Genomic DNA, 13,533 nt, shown 5'->3' with positions numbered 1-13,533 from the left:
GTGTATTTTATGTGAATGCTTTTGTAATGGGCTTTCCAGACAGAGGAAGTCTCAGGCATTGATTTTCTCTTTTGAATACCCATTTATGGATTTTTTCCTTTTGCAACATAAACACACAAGTTGAAAAGTGAACACAAAAACAAAAGACAAAACAAAATAAACAGCTAACATGGCGTACTACTCTACTGATGCATTGATTAACACCGATCACACTCTGTCCAGCCGGACTCACTAACAATGGTCTGTATTGATTATAGGAATGCCTTTGTGTTCATACATGATTTACACACACCCACACTCACAGACAGACAGACAGACAGACAGACAGGGATACAGACAGCCATGGACACAGACAGACAGACAGACTCACTCACTCACTCACCGACTCACTCGTTCTTTGGCACGATACGGGGCAACTTTGCCTAGTGCCCTAACATATGTCCTGTGGGAAACACTGTGTAGTTTTACCCACTGTCCTTTCAAACACTTCTGTCTATTTCAATTCACTGAACTCAGCAGTGGCTCCTGTAGACCAAAGACTAACTCCAGCATAGAGCGGCTGAGTGAATGTGGTCTGGACTCTGTGGAGGAGAGTCATGGTTCCAGAGACGCTGTAGAAGGACAGAACACCTGCACTGTGATCCAGGTACACTCCTATTCTGGAGGACTGAGGACCTGAGACGGGAGTGCAGGCTCTGTTGTGCCTAAACTCATACCTGTTTGTGAACCAAAATAAGGCCCAAGATTTTTCATTGTCTCCAAATAAACATTCAGCTCTGCTGATATTCTTGTATGCGACTGCTACACAAACTGTTTCCCCGCTCCACTCCACCTCCAAGTAACAACGTACAGTCAGCCTCTCTGTACTCAGGACCTGATAATAACCAGTGAATCTGTCTGTGTGACTAGGATAAGACTGTGGTTTACCCATTCTTGTCACTCTCCTGTTCCCATCAGATAATAACAGCCTTGTGTTTACTGTGTTTGGATCCATTGTGATGTCACGTGAATATCTTAAGAAGTCAGCTCTGGTCTTGGGCTCTGGTTGAGGCAGTAAAACATCCACTTGAGTCTCTGTCAGTGAGATGTTTGTCCATGTCTCTCTCAGGACGTCCTGTAGCTTCTCTCTGGCTTCTGACACAGCCGCTGTCACGTCCTCAAAGTATCTCAGAGGACGGATGTTGATGCAGGATGAGTGTGTAGATTCACTGAGTGCAGACAGTGAGCGGTAGTCGTGTAGAAACTGGTTGTGATCCTCTGTGTGTGCCAGTGTCTTCAGCTCAGCGTCTCTCCTCTTCAAATCAGCGATATCCAACTCCAGCTTTTCCTGAAGATCTTTGACTCGACTCACTTCAGTTTCCTGTTGGGATCTGAGCTGCTGCTTCACATCAGAGCTTGTTTTCTGGATGAGACGGATCAGCTCGGCGAAGGTCTTCTCACTGTGCTCCACTGCTTTATCAGCAGAGCCATTGATAGCCTCCACCTCCTGTTGGAGAACCTTCACATCTTTCTCTTCGTCCAGGATTCTCTTCTGGATGTTTAGTCGACTTCCCTCAAGCTCTTTCTGCTTCTCAGTAAATTCTGCTGCAGCTGACACTGTGTCGTGGCCTTTGTGTTCGTCCATTGAACACAGATAACAGATACACTGCTGATCAGTACGGCAGAAAATCTTCATCACCTCATTGTGACGAGAGCAGAGGTTCTCCTGGAGATTCTTGGAGGGCTCCACCAGCTTGTGTTTCTTGAATGTCGGTGATTCGTAGTGAGGCTGGAGGTGTTTCTCACAGTAAGAGGCCAGACATTGTAGACAGGACTTGAGGGCTTTCAGTTTTCTCCCAGTGCAGAAATCACAGGCCACATCTTCAGGTCCAGCATAGCAGTGATCAGCAGGAGCAGCTTGGAGTCCAGTCTTCTTCAGTTCCTCCACTAAATCTGCTATAATGGTGTTTTTCAGCAGCACAGGCCTCAAAGTGAATTTCTGCCTACACTGAGGGCAGCTGTAGAGTTGTTTACAATCCTCTTGATCCCAGTGGGTTTTAATACAGTCCATACAGTAGCTGTGTCCACAGGCAAGACCCACCGGATCCTTCAGTAGCTCCAGACATATCGAACAAGAGAAAGTTTCCCGATCCAAAACTCCTGCCTGCGCCATTTCTCCTCTCTGTGTCAGTGACTGTGTGAGTTTCACTTCCTTGTGTGTGTGTGTGTGTGTGTGTGTGTTAGAGAGAGAGAGAATGTGGCCTGTCAAGTGGTGACAGTAGGTTACATACATCGACAAACTGTAGTTCTAAAGGGGAGGGACCAAGGACAGGTATGGACATAGTGGAGGTGTCTGAAATTTTGAAAGTATTTTTTTATTTGCTGTTCTAATGTCTATTCTATAGTTGATATATTTGAATCTTGATGTATTTCATGCCCCTGTAAAGCACTTTGAATGGCCTTGTGTCTGACTTGTGCTATAGCAATAAACTCGCCTTGCCTACGGTATGCAAAACCAGTTATTCTTCTTCTGAACAGTTGAGTATGTTTTTAATCTAACCAGGCCATTTACACACACACACACACACACACACACACACACACACACACACACACACACACACACACACACACACACACACACACACACACACACACACACACACACACACACACACACACACACACACACACACACACACACACACACACACACACACAGTGTAATTGTGCGTTGTACTGTGAGATTGTAGCAGCTTGAGGAAACACAATGTGGTTTTCGCTCTGAGCCTCTGTAGCAGTAACAATGGAGCAGAGACCTGAGCATGTCTTCCAATCTGTCAGACATTACGACATTATGTGTGTGTGTGTGTGTGTGTGTGTGTGTGTGTGTGTGTGTGTGTGTGTGTGTGTGTGTGTCTAAATGTGGTTAAGGCCCGTAAAGGCACTGATGCACTCTTGCAAATTCCCTGCTTCCTAAACTGATCCCTATACTTACTTTCTTTCTGAAGTGATGTGACGTCACTTCAGATGTGCACTGGATTGTGGGTCAGAATCGCCCCAAATAACACGCTGTTTTCAACACTAAAAATCACGGCCGGATGTAGTAGGACATCCGGATATTTCTAACCATACTACATCTGACCACAAGGATTGGGACATCCTGAATCTTTTATCTACCATACTAAATAGTAGATAGTGTGGGGATTGGAAGTGGCGAAGTGGGTAGGGAGATCGCCTCTGGAGTGCAGGGTTGGAGGTTCGATCCCCCGTCTCCCCGCCACATGCCGAAGTGTCCCTGAGCAAGACACTGAACCCCAAATTGCTCCCGATGGTTCAGAGGGCGCCTTGCATGGCAGCTTCTACCATCGGTGTATGAGTGTGTGTATGAATGGGTGAATGTGGTAAGATATGTAAAGCGCTTTGGGGCTGAGAAAATCGGCTAGAAAGCGCTATACAAGTCAAGTCCATTTACCATTTACCATTGGAACGCAGGGAATGTTATTTTGACAACATCTTGATCATATAATACATGTATGTGGAATGTGAGTGTTTGAAGAAGTAATGCTTTTTTTGTCTTAACTTTTGAGCTTTATTTTGATTTAAAGGCAATTAAAATACATGTACAACAATTTACAGAAAATGCATAGGCTTAAGCTTTTGCGAACTATACCCAACAATATGACAAAACCATAGATAGTATATAAAATGGATGAAACAAACACACACACACACACACACACACACACACACACACACACACACACACAAACACACACACACAGACCTCAGTTAATTCAACTGCATCCCATTCTCCTGGCTTATGCGCGTCGCCATCTTGTCAAAGTTTTACTCAGCCTCATTTCCTCTAACTGGAAAAGTGCATTGATGTGACGTCGGAGGGGAGGGGGGGGGAGATACGCCCATCTAGCGGACGTATACCTCCGAGGCGAAATGAGGGCCAGCGGGCGGCTAGCTGTCACTCAAGAGACCGCGCCCCTAATTTTTCATACATTTTAACCTCACATAATTTAAAAACTAGCGTAATCCAAAAGAATTCACCCCCCTCAGTGTTGTCATGAAGATATGATGACAAAACGTATCAATAAAGCAGCATTCACAAATAGTACAACATGTTCAGCTTCTTATCCCGGCAAGTTGATTTCTTTGAAGGTGCAGTGTATAATATGACATCATCAAGAAAGTTCTACAAAGTTCTAGAATGCAACGCTCCCTGGGTAACCCCACCCCTTTAGAATAATAACAGAAGCTACAGTGGCCTTCAAGGACAAGAACAATTCTAAATTCTAAACAATGCACCAGATGACATTCCAACTATGACGCTTACAACACGGCTATGCCCATGCCTTGGTCCATAGTAAGGAGAAATACGGAGATATAAGAGACCCTTTCTAAAGGGGAAAAAAAAAAATCTAAACATTTGTTTCAGCTATTATGCACTAAATTAAACGTACTTATGGATATTATAATTACTTTCTACAAAGTCTGCTATGAAAAAATTCACAGAATTCTACACACTGCAGGTTTAAACAAAACGTGCTTTTACGAACAAGTTAAAACTACAATAGATCCATTTCATTCATAGTTTCATTATTGTTTTTGTGTTTTAAACATGTGTATTTTATGTGAATGCTTTTGTAATGGGCTTTCCAGACAGAGGAAGTCTCAGGCATTGATTTTCTTTTTTGAATACCCATTTATGGATTTTTTCCTTTTGCAACATAAACACACAAGTTGAAAAGTGAACACAAAAACAAAAGACAAAACAAAGTAAACAGCTAACATGGCGTACTACTCTACTGATGCATTGATTAACACCGATCACACTCTGACCAGCCGGACTCACAAACAATGGTCCGTATTGATTATAGGAATGCCTTTGTGTTCATACAAGATTTACACACACCCACACTCAAAGACAGACAGACAGACACACAGACAGACAGACAGACAGACAGACAGACAGACAGACAGACAGACAGACAGCCATGGACACAGACAGACAGACAGACAGACAGACAGACAGACAGACAGACTCACTCACTCACTCACTGACTCACTCGTTCTTTGGCACGATACGGGGCAACTTTGCCTAGTGTGAGTGCGCCCTAACATATGTCCTGTGGGAAACACTGTATAGTTCAGTGGTTCTCAAAGTGTGGGGCGCGCCCCACCGGTGGGGAATAGAGACATGACAGGTGGGGCGCAACGAACGGGATGAATATGTGTCCACATCCGTGTCGCATAGTTTTTAGAAATATTTTTATATGTTTTTTTTTGTTTACCGTTTCCCAGCGTGAGTTGGAGGAGTGGAGGAGAGCCCCTGCTATTCCCCTTCTTCAATTAACACATAAAAAACATAATAACATGGATAGAACAGAAGCCGAAATCATCGGTTCAGCGCGCGGGCCAGGCGCAATGGACACACTGTGTCATTCACTGGGAAGCGCCACTAGCGTCAAGGCAGCTCATCCCCGAACTAAACAAAGTTTTGACAGAGGTTGTGAGTGTGCTCAATTTCATCAAAACCCGACCGATGAAAGCGCGATTGTTCTCCGCACTTTGTGAGGAGATAAGAGCTGATAACACACACACACACACACACACACACACACACACACACACTCTGATCATACAGCTGGGCTCACAATGAGTCAAGGTGTTGTAGCGCGTCTTTGAGTTCAGAGCAGAGATTTGTCTCTTTTCTTCATAGACTGCATATAAAAGTGTTGTAGGCCTACCTTCAACTGTCTTACCTTCAAACTCCTCCAACTCAGTCTCGTATAGTTAAAAAAAAACTCTGTCAGCTGCTGCTGCATCAGACGGTGTGCAGTCGGGCTCGGAGTCCGAGTCGGCACCGTGCGCATCAACAGTCATTCAAAGCAGCGGTGGTAATCAGACAACCGGACGGTGGAGAAAGTCCCGTCAGTTAAAAATAGTAATCCAGTTTTCAAATCCACGTTAAAATCGGCAGGATATAGAGCTAGTTAGCTTAAAAAAAAGTTGCTAACGGTGTCAAATATGTTGTGTTCAGGTCGGCTCGGTAATATTAGGCAAATGTCTATAAAAGGTCATCATGGTGTGTTCAAATGTAACACAAAAAAAAATTGTAGTTTTCCGCGAGAAACTTGAATAATATGGTTTTGGTGAAAAACTTGTTTTCCCAGCAATATAAAATAGATAGTAATTATGGAATTATGACATGTTTAACGTCCTATCTTGAGCTCTGATCATCTTATAGGCAATTAAAGCAATAATACCAGTTCTCTTTCAACAAAATAATAGAAAAGTATCGATTGTGGTATCGATAAGGACTCAAATTGTTAAAAAGACTCGATAATGATATCGATATCAATAAAAAGTAGCGATCTCCATCCCTACTTGAGATGCAGTATTGAGCCTTCAGCCCTATATTGAAAATATGTGCAGTGCAAAACAGGCTCATTGCAGCCACCAATGCAGGCCTAAGACTCACATACTGACTTGCTCATTGTTTATGACAATTTTTTGGGCTCAGATTACAAAATAATGTCACAAATGCTCATATTTTCTCTATTTTTGAATTGTGTTCCTTGATTTTATTTCAATACATTTTAAACTTTTAAGCCTGACCTATTTAGTTACTATTTTGTTGACGCAATCGGGGAACGGTGGGGCTCGAAAATATCCCCATCTCCAAAGTGGGGAATTACAAAAAAAGTTTGAGAACCACTGGTATAGTTCAACCCACTGTCCTTTCAAACACTTCTGTCTATTTCAATTCACTGAACTCAGCAGTGGCTCCTGTAGACCAAAGACTAACTCCAGCATAGAGCGGCTGAGTGAATGTGGTCTGGACTCTGTGGAGGAGAGTCATGGTTCCAGAGACGCTGTAGAAGGACAGAACACCTGCACTGTGATCCAGGTACACTCCTATTCTGGAGGACTGAGGACCTGAGACGGGAGTGCAGGCTCTGTTGTGCCTAAACTCATACCTGTTTGTGAACCAAAATAAGGCCCAAGATTTTTCATTGTCTCCAAATAAACATTCAGCTCTGCTGATATTCTTGTATGCGACTGCTACACAAACTGTTTCCCCGCTCCACTCCACCTCCAAGTAACAACGTCCAGTCAGCCTCTCTGTACTCAGGACCTGATAATACACAGTGAATCTCTCTGTGTGACTAGGATAAGACTGTGGTTTACCCATTCTTGTCACTCTCCTGTTCCCATCAGATAATAACAGCCTTGTGTTTACTGTGTTTGGATCCATTGTGATGTCACGTGAATATCTTAAGAAGTCAGCTCTGGTCTTGGGCTCTGGTTGAGGCAGTGAAACATCCACTTGAGTCTCTGTCAGTGAGATGTTTGTCCATGTCTCTCTCAGGACGTCCTGTAGCTTCTCTCTGGCTTCTGACACAGCCGCTGTCACATCCTCAAAGTATCTCAGAGGACGGATGTTGATGCTGGATGAGTGTGTAGATTCACTGAGTGCAGACAGTGAGCGGTAGTCCTGTAGAAACTGGTTGTGATCCTCTGTGTGTGCCAGCGTCTTCAGCTCAGCGTCTCTCCTCTTCAAATCAGCGATCTCATGCTCCAGCTTCTCCTGAAGATCTTTGACTCGACTCACTTCAGTTTCCTGTTGGGATCTGAGCTGCTGCTTCACATCAGAGCTTGTTTTCTGGATGAGACGGATCAGCTCGGCGAAGGTCTTCTCACTGTGCTCCACTGCTTTATCAGCAGAGCCATTGATAGCCTCCACCTCCTGTTGGAGAACCTTCACATCTTTCTCTTCGTCCAGGATTCTCTTCTGGATGTTTAGTCGACTTCCCTCAAGCTCTTTCTGCTTCTCAGTAAATTCTGCTGCAGCTGACACTGTGTCGTGGCCTTTGTGTTCGTCCATTGAACACAGATAACAGATACACTGCTGATCAGTACGGCAGAAAATCTTCATCACCTCATTGTGACGAGAGCAGAGGTTCTCCTGGAGATTCTTGGAGGGCTCCACCAGCTTGTGTTTCTTGAATGTCGGTGATTCGTAGTGAGGCTGGAGGTGTTTCTCACAGTAAGAGGCCATACAGAACAGACAGGACTTGAGGGCTTTCAGTTTTCTCCCAGTGCAGGAATCACAGGCCACATCTTCAGGTCCAGCATAGCAGTGATCAGCAGGAGCAGCTTGGAGTCCAGTCTTCTTCAGTTCCTCCACTAAATCTGCTAACATGGTGTTTTTCAGCAGCACAGGCCTTGTTGTGAATTTCTGCCTACACTGAGGGCAGCTGTAGAGTTGTTTACAATCCTCTTGATCCCAGTGGGTTTTAATACAGTCCATACAGTAGCTGTGTCCACAGGCAAGACCCACCGGATCCTTCAGTAGCTCCAGACATATCGAACAAGAGAAAGTTTCCCGATCCAAAACTCCTGCCTGCGCCATTTCTCCTCTCTGTGTCAGTGACTGTGTGAGTTTCACTTCCTTGTGTGTGTGTGTGTGTGTGTGTGTGTGTGTGTGTGTGTGTGTGTGTGTGTGTGTGTGTGTGTGTGTGTGTGTGAGAGAGAATGTGGCCTGTCAAGTGATGACAGTAGGTTACACCCATCGACAAACTGTAGTTCTAAAGGGGAGGGACCAAGGACAGGTATGGACATAGTGGAGGTGTCTGAAATTTTGAAAGTATTTTTTTATTTGCTGTTCTAATGTCTATTCTATAGTTGATGTATTTGAATCTTGATGTATTGTATGCCCCTGTAAAGCACTTTGAATGGCCTTGTGTCTGAATTGTGCTATAGCAATAAACTCGCCTTGCCTACGGTATGCAAAACCAGTTATTCTTCTTCTGAACAGTTGAGTATGTTTTTAATCTAACCAGGCCATTTACACACACACACACACACACACACACACACACACACACACACACACACACACACACACACACACACACACACACACACACACACACACACACACACACACACACACACACACACACACACACACACACACACACACACACACACACACACACACACACACACACACACACACAGTGTCCAAGTTTCTGATGGCCAATCGAGATGTATTTATGCCCCTGTAAAGCACTCTGAACTACCTTGTCATACAGTAAAGAGACTTGCCCTGCCTTTATTGTAAATGAAGAAACAAAGTTCATAGTCATAAAGCAGCTCCTCTTCCAGGATTGGATAAAGTTTGATAAGGCCCAACCCTTATCTCTTATCTCAGACACAGAGCGCTGCACTCTGTCCCTATATTCCCCTGTTCCCTCCTTCAGATCCACAGTTTGACTCACACAGTCACTGACACAGAGAGGAGAAATGGCGCAGGCAGGAGTTTTGGATCGGGAAACTTTCTCTTGTTCGATATGTCTGGAGCTACTGAAGGATCCGGTGACTCTTGCCTGTGGACACAGCTACTGTATGGACTGTATTAAAACCCACTGGGATCAAGAGGATTGTAAACAACTCTACAGCTGCCCTCAGTGTAGGCAGAAATTCACAACAAGGCCTGTGCTGCTGAAAAACACCATGTTAGCAGATTTAGTGGAGGAACTGAAGAAGACTGGACTCCAAGCTGCTCCTGCTGATCACTGCTATGCTGGACCTGAAGATGTGGCCTGTGATTCCTGCACTGGGAGAAAACTGAAAGCCCTGAAGTCCTGTCTGGTGTGTCTGGCCTCTTACTGTGAGAAACACCTCCAGCCTCACTACGAATCACCGACATTCAAGAAACACAAGCTGGTGGAGCCCTCCAAGAATCTCCAGGAGAACCTCTGCTCTCGTCACAATGAGGTAATGAAGATTTTCTGCCGTACTGATCAGCAGTCTATTTGTTATCTGTGTTCAATGGACGAACACAAAGGCCACGACACAGTGTCAGCTGCAGCAGAATTTACTGAGAAGCAGAAAGAGCTCGAGGGAAGTCGACTAAACATCCAGAAAAGAATCAAGGGTGTAGGGAAACGTGTGAAGGTTCTCCAACAGGAGGTGGAGGCTATCAATGGCTCTGCTGATAAAGCAGTGGAGCACAGTGAGAAGACCTTCGCCGAGCTGATCCGTCTCATCCAGAAAACAAGCTCTGATGTGAAGCAGCAGCTCAGATCCCAACAGGAAACTGAAGTGAGTCGAGTCAAAGATCTTCAGGAAAAGCTGGAGTTGGATATCGCTGATTTGAAGAGGAGAGACGCTGAGCTGAAGACGCTGGCACACTACGGTAAGAAATTCACTTCTTGTTTTTCTGTGTGAAATGTGTTTGGGGCATTTTGAATCATGTCCAAGACCATTGTATCAAATGTTGGGAAATACCTTGTCCCCTCTATCAGGATTTTCCAACTCAAGTTTAGGACTTTAAAATAATTTTTGTAATACCACTTTAAATGGTATGAAATGCCAACTGCACTCCAATAGAAGTTTATACGATGAAATGGAGGAGCAGTATAGATTCAAGTTGTGTGTTTAGGAAAGTCCAACAAATGCCTAGCTGTCCATTATTTAACTCTGGCTTTGCAAATGCATATAAAAAGTTTACTGTTCAAATCACCAAAGAAATACATATACATTTCAAGGTAAATTAAAGATATTTTGTAAATGTTCTTCCCCGTTTCACACACAGAGGATCACAACCAGTTTCTACACGACTACCGCTCACTGTCTGCACTCAGTGAATCTACACACTCATCCAGCATCAACATCCGTCCTCTGAGATACTTTGAGAACGTGACAGCGGCTGTGTCAGAAGCCAGAGAGATGCTACAGGACGTCCTGAGAGAGACATGGACAAACATCTCACTGACAGAGACTCAAGTGGATGTTTTACTGCCTCAACCAGAGCCCAAGACCAGAGCTGACTTCTTAAGATATTCACGTGGAATCACACTGGATCCAAACACAGTACACACATGGCTGTTATTATCTGATGGGAACAGGAAAGCATCATTCAGTGGTCAACAACAGTCTTATCCTAGTCACACAGACAGATTCCCTGGTTATTATCCTCAGGTCCTGAGTACAGAGAGTCTGACTGGACGTTGTTACTTGGAGGTGAAGTGGAGAGGCGACAACGTTGGTGTAGCAGTCGCATACAAGAATATCATCAGAGCAGGGGGTGACAGTTTATTTGGAGACAATGACAAATCTTGGGCCTTATATTGGCTCACAAACAGGTATGGGTTTAAGCACAACAGTGTCCGTACTCCCGTCTCAGGTCCTCAGTCCTCCAGAATAGGAGTGTACCTGGATCACAGTGCAGGTGTTCTGTCCTTCTACAGCGTCTCTGGAACCATGACTCTCCTCCACAGAGTCCAGACCACATTCACTCAGCCGCTCTATGCTGGAGTTTGGCTTTGCTCTACAGGAGCCACTGCTGAGTTCAGTGAATTGAAATAGACAGAAGTGTTTGAAAGGACAGTGGGCTACGTTGCAGCATGCACACATGTAAATAACAAGGGAAGATCAAAAATCATTCAAGAAAAAATAAGACATATATAACAATTTCCATCACACTCACACACACACACACACACACACACACACACACACACACACACACACACACACACACACACACACACACACACACACACACACACACACACACACACACACACACACACACACACACACACACACACACACACACAAATATTACTAAATCTATCTCCCTCACTCATACATCACACATACATAATGAGCTTTCTGGCTATTTTAACTGTTCATACTTTTTTACTTTTCATACCCAATCTGCAATCTGCTTTTCCTAGCGCTGACATGTACATTCATCTTGTAGTGAATGTCTTTGCAGTGGAGGTGACATAATGAGATGAGCTCAATTGAAGACGGCCATAACTTTACTTCATCACTTCACACTTTGCTTTGTGTGAATAGATGTGGGTATACAGTAAGGGTCTGCCTCTGGGTAAGGATGGCTTTTTTATTTTTTTGGCATTTTTTTTTCTGCTTTATTGATAGTGTAGAGACAGAGTTGAAATGGGGCATAGAGGGGAGTGACATGCAGAGAACGACCGCGGGCTGGAATAGAACCCAGGTCCGCTGCTGGCCGAGGCCCATGGGGGGGGGGGGGGCCCTACCAACTGAGCTAAGGGCGCCCCGCAAAAATAGCATTCTTTGCACTGATGGTCTTTTGTTTGCTTTGACATGTAATTTATGATCAGAGGAAAAAATTAGACTGTTTCAGAAATATTTGGAAATTCCTCGTAGCTCCTTTAAATACAAAAACAATAATGAAACAATGAATGAAATGCATCTATCGATTCATGGAAAGAAAAGTTGTTTTGTTTAATTGTATTTGTATATATATTTGTTTTTTTGGAAAATTTCTGCTTGTTTTTAAGTGTATTTTTCTAGTTTTAACTGTAAGGTGTTCTAGAGTGTCATGAAAAGGAAGCCATAAATAAAATTAATCATTATTATTAATGTTGTGGTTTTCACTTGGTGGGGGGGGGCGCTACCATCAATACAATACATCACACACACACACACACACACACACACACACACACACACACACACACACACACACACACACACACACACACACACACACACACACACACACACACACACACACACACACACACACACACACACACACACACACACACACACACACACACACACACACACACACACACACACACTGAGGTAATAGAGTGTGTTGTTCTCCAATTATCAGGCAATAAGTTTTAATGGTCTGTTCCCTTGTTAGAGCCGGGAGGTTTTTAATAGGTGAGTAAATAACTGACTGGCACACTAACACACTGCAGCATCACAGGGCTAACACAACAATGCTCATCATAGAACTAGAATAGAATAGAATATGTTTGAATAGATAGATTCGTACTTTCTCTTTTATTGTTTCTCTTTGTTTAATAGGTGCTTTCAGTTTGTGTTCATTCTAGCGCCCCCCTTTGGACAAAAGCGGTAGTGTTTTTACTACGCCAGCTGTTGTGCCTGGGTGAGCGTATACCCATGACAAAGGCATTAAGAAAAACTATATAAAAATAGCATTCTTTGCACTGATGGTCTCGTTTGCTCCAGACTGGTCTCTTAATTTTTTTCCAGAGCTGTAGTTTGGCATTTAGACCAAAGCAGCTGACTAACCTCTCATTCTAATTAGATCACAGAAATCAGGACACACTCTGAGGTTCTTGTGATTTTTGTTATGTCGCCACCAAAGCAAGGACTGTCCTATAACATATGACTTTTCTTAGAACGGTATATTTTGAAATTTCTGCATGTTTTTAAGAAGAAAATGTCTCATAAATAAGACAGTTAACAACATATGAACAAATCCTTCTGTAATAACCTTCAGAATAGTGCTGAGAATGATTATGGAAAGTTTAGTTGATTTTTGGTTCAGAGTATTAGAAGAAAAAAAATAATGTTGAGATAATGTCCGTTAAAGATGGTTGTATAGGAGAAATATACAGACGCAAACAGACAAGGTTTAGTCAAATAAACACCTGAATGTACATGTTGGACCTTTGATTTATACTAGTATGAATGAAGACATGTTATGGAAGATAA

The 13,533-nt window shown here is 43.5% G+C and overlaps 3 protein-coding genes across 3 annotated transcripts; 1 reads left to right on the top strand and 2 right to left on the bottom strand.

Annotated features, from left to right (window-relative positions):
- Window positions 1-475: 475 nt before the first annotated feature.
- On the bottom strand, window positions 476-2,152 carry LOC307270831 (tripartite motif-containing protein 16-like; the record flags this gene model as incomplete). Its single annotated transcript, XM_080054716.1, has 1 exon — window positions 476-2,152. The coding sequence occupies one exon, from the start codon at window positions 2,150-2,152 to the stop codon at window positions 494-496; it is 1,659 nt and encodes a 552-aa protein (XP_079910842.1). The 3' UTR covers window positions 476-493.
- Window positions 2,153-4,993: 2,841 nt separating this feature from the next.
- LOC307270828 (tripartite motif-containing protein 16-like) lies at window positions 4,994-8,410 on the bottom strand (the record flags this gene model as incomplete). The annotated part of the gene is made up of 2 exons (XM_080054714.1): window positions 4,994-5,132; window positions 6,713-8,410. One exon carries the CDS (start codon window positions 8,408-8,410, stop codon window positions 6,752-6,754), a length of 1,659 nt encoding a protein of 552 aa, XP_079910840.1. The 3' UTR covers window positions 4,994-5,132; window positions 6,713-6,751.
- An 894-nt stretch (window positions 8,411-9,304) lies between these two features.
- Window positions 9,305-11,393, top strand: LOC307270830 (tripartite motif-containing protein 16-like). Its single transcript, XM_080054715.1, has 2 exons — window positions 9,305-10,201; window positions 10,601-11,393. Exons 1-2 carry the CDS (start codon window positions 9,307-9,309, stop codon window positions 11,371-11,373), a joined length of 1,668 nt encoding a protein of 555 aa, XP_079910841.1. The 5' UTR covers window positions 9,305-9,306; the 3' UTR covers window positions 11,374-11,393.
- Window positions 11,394-13,533: the final 2,140 nt, after the last annotated feature.

This window comes from Ammodytes marinus (genome assembly GCF_949987685.1).
Source record: "Ammodytes marinus genome assembly, contig: scaffold_201, whole genome shotgun sequence".
NCBI lineage: Eukaryota > Metazoa > Chordata > Actinopteri > Uranoscopiformes > Ammodytidae > Ammodytes > Ammodytes marinus.
Note: the sequence above shows the minus strand (reverse complement) of the source record. Positions and strands in the feature narration are given on the sequence as shown.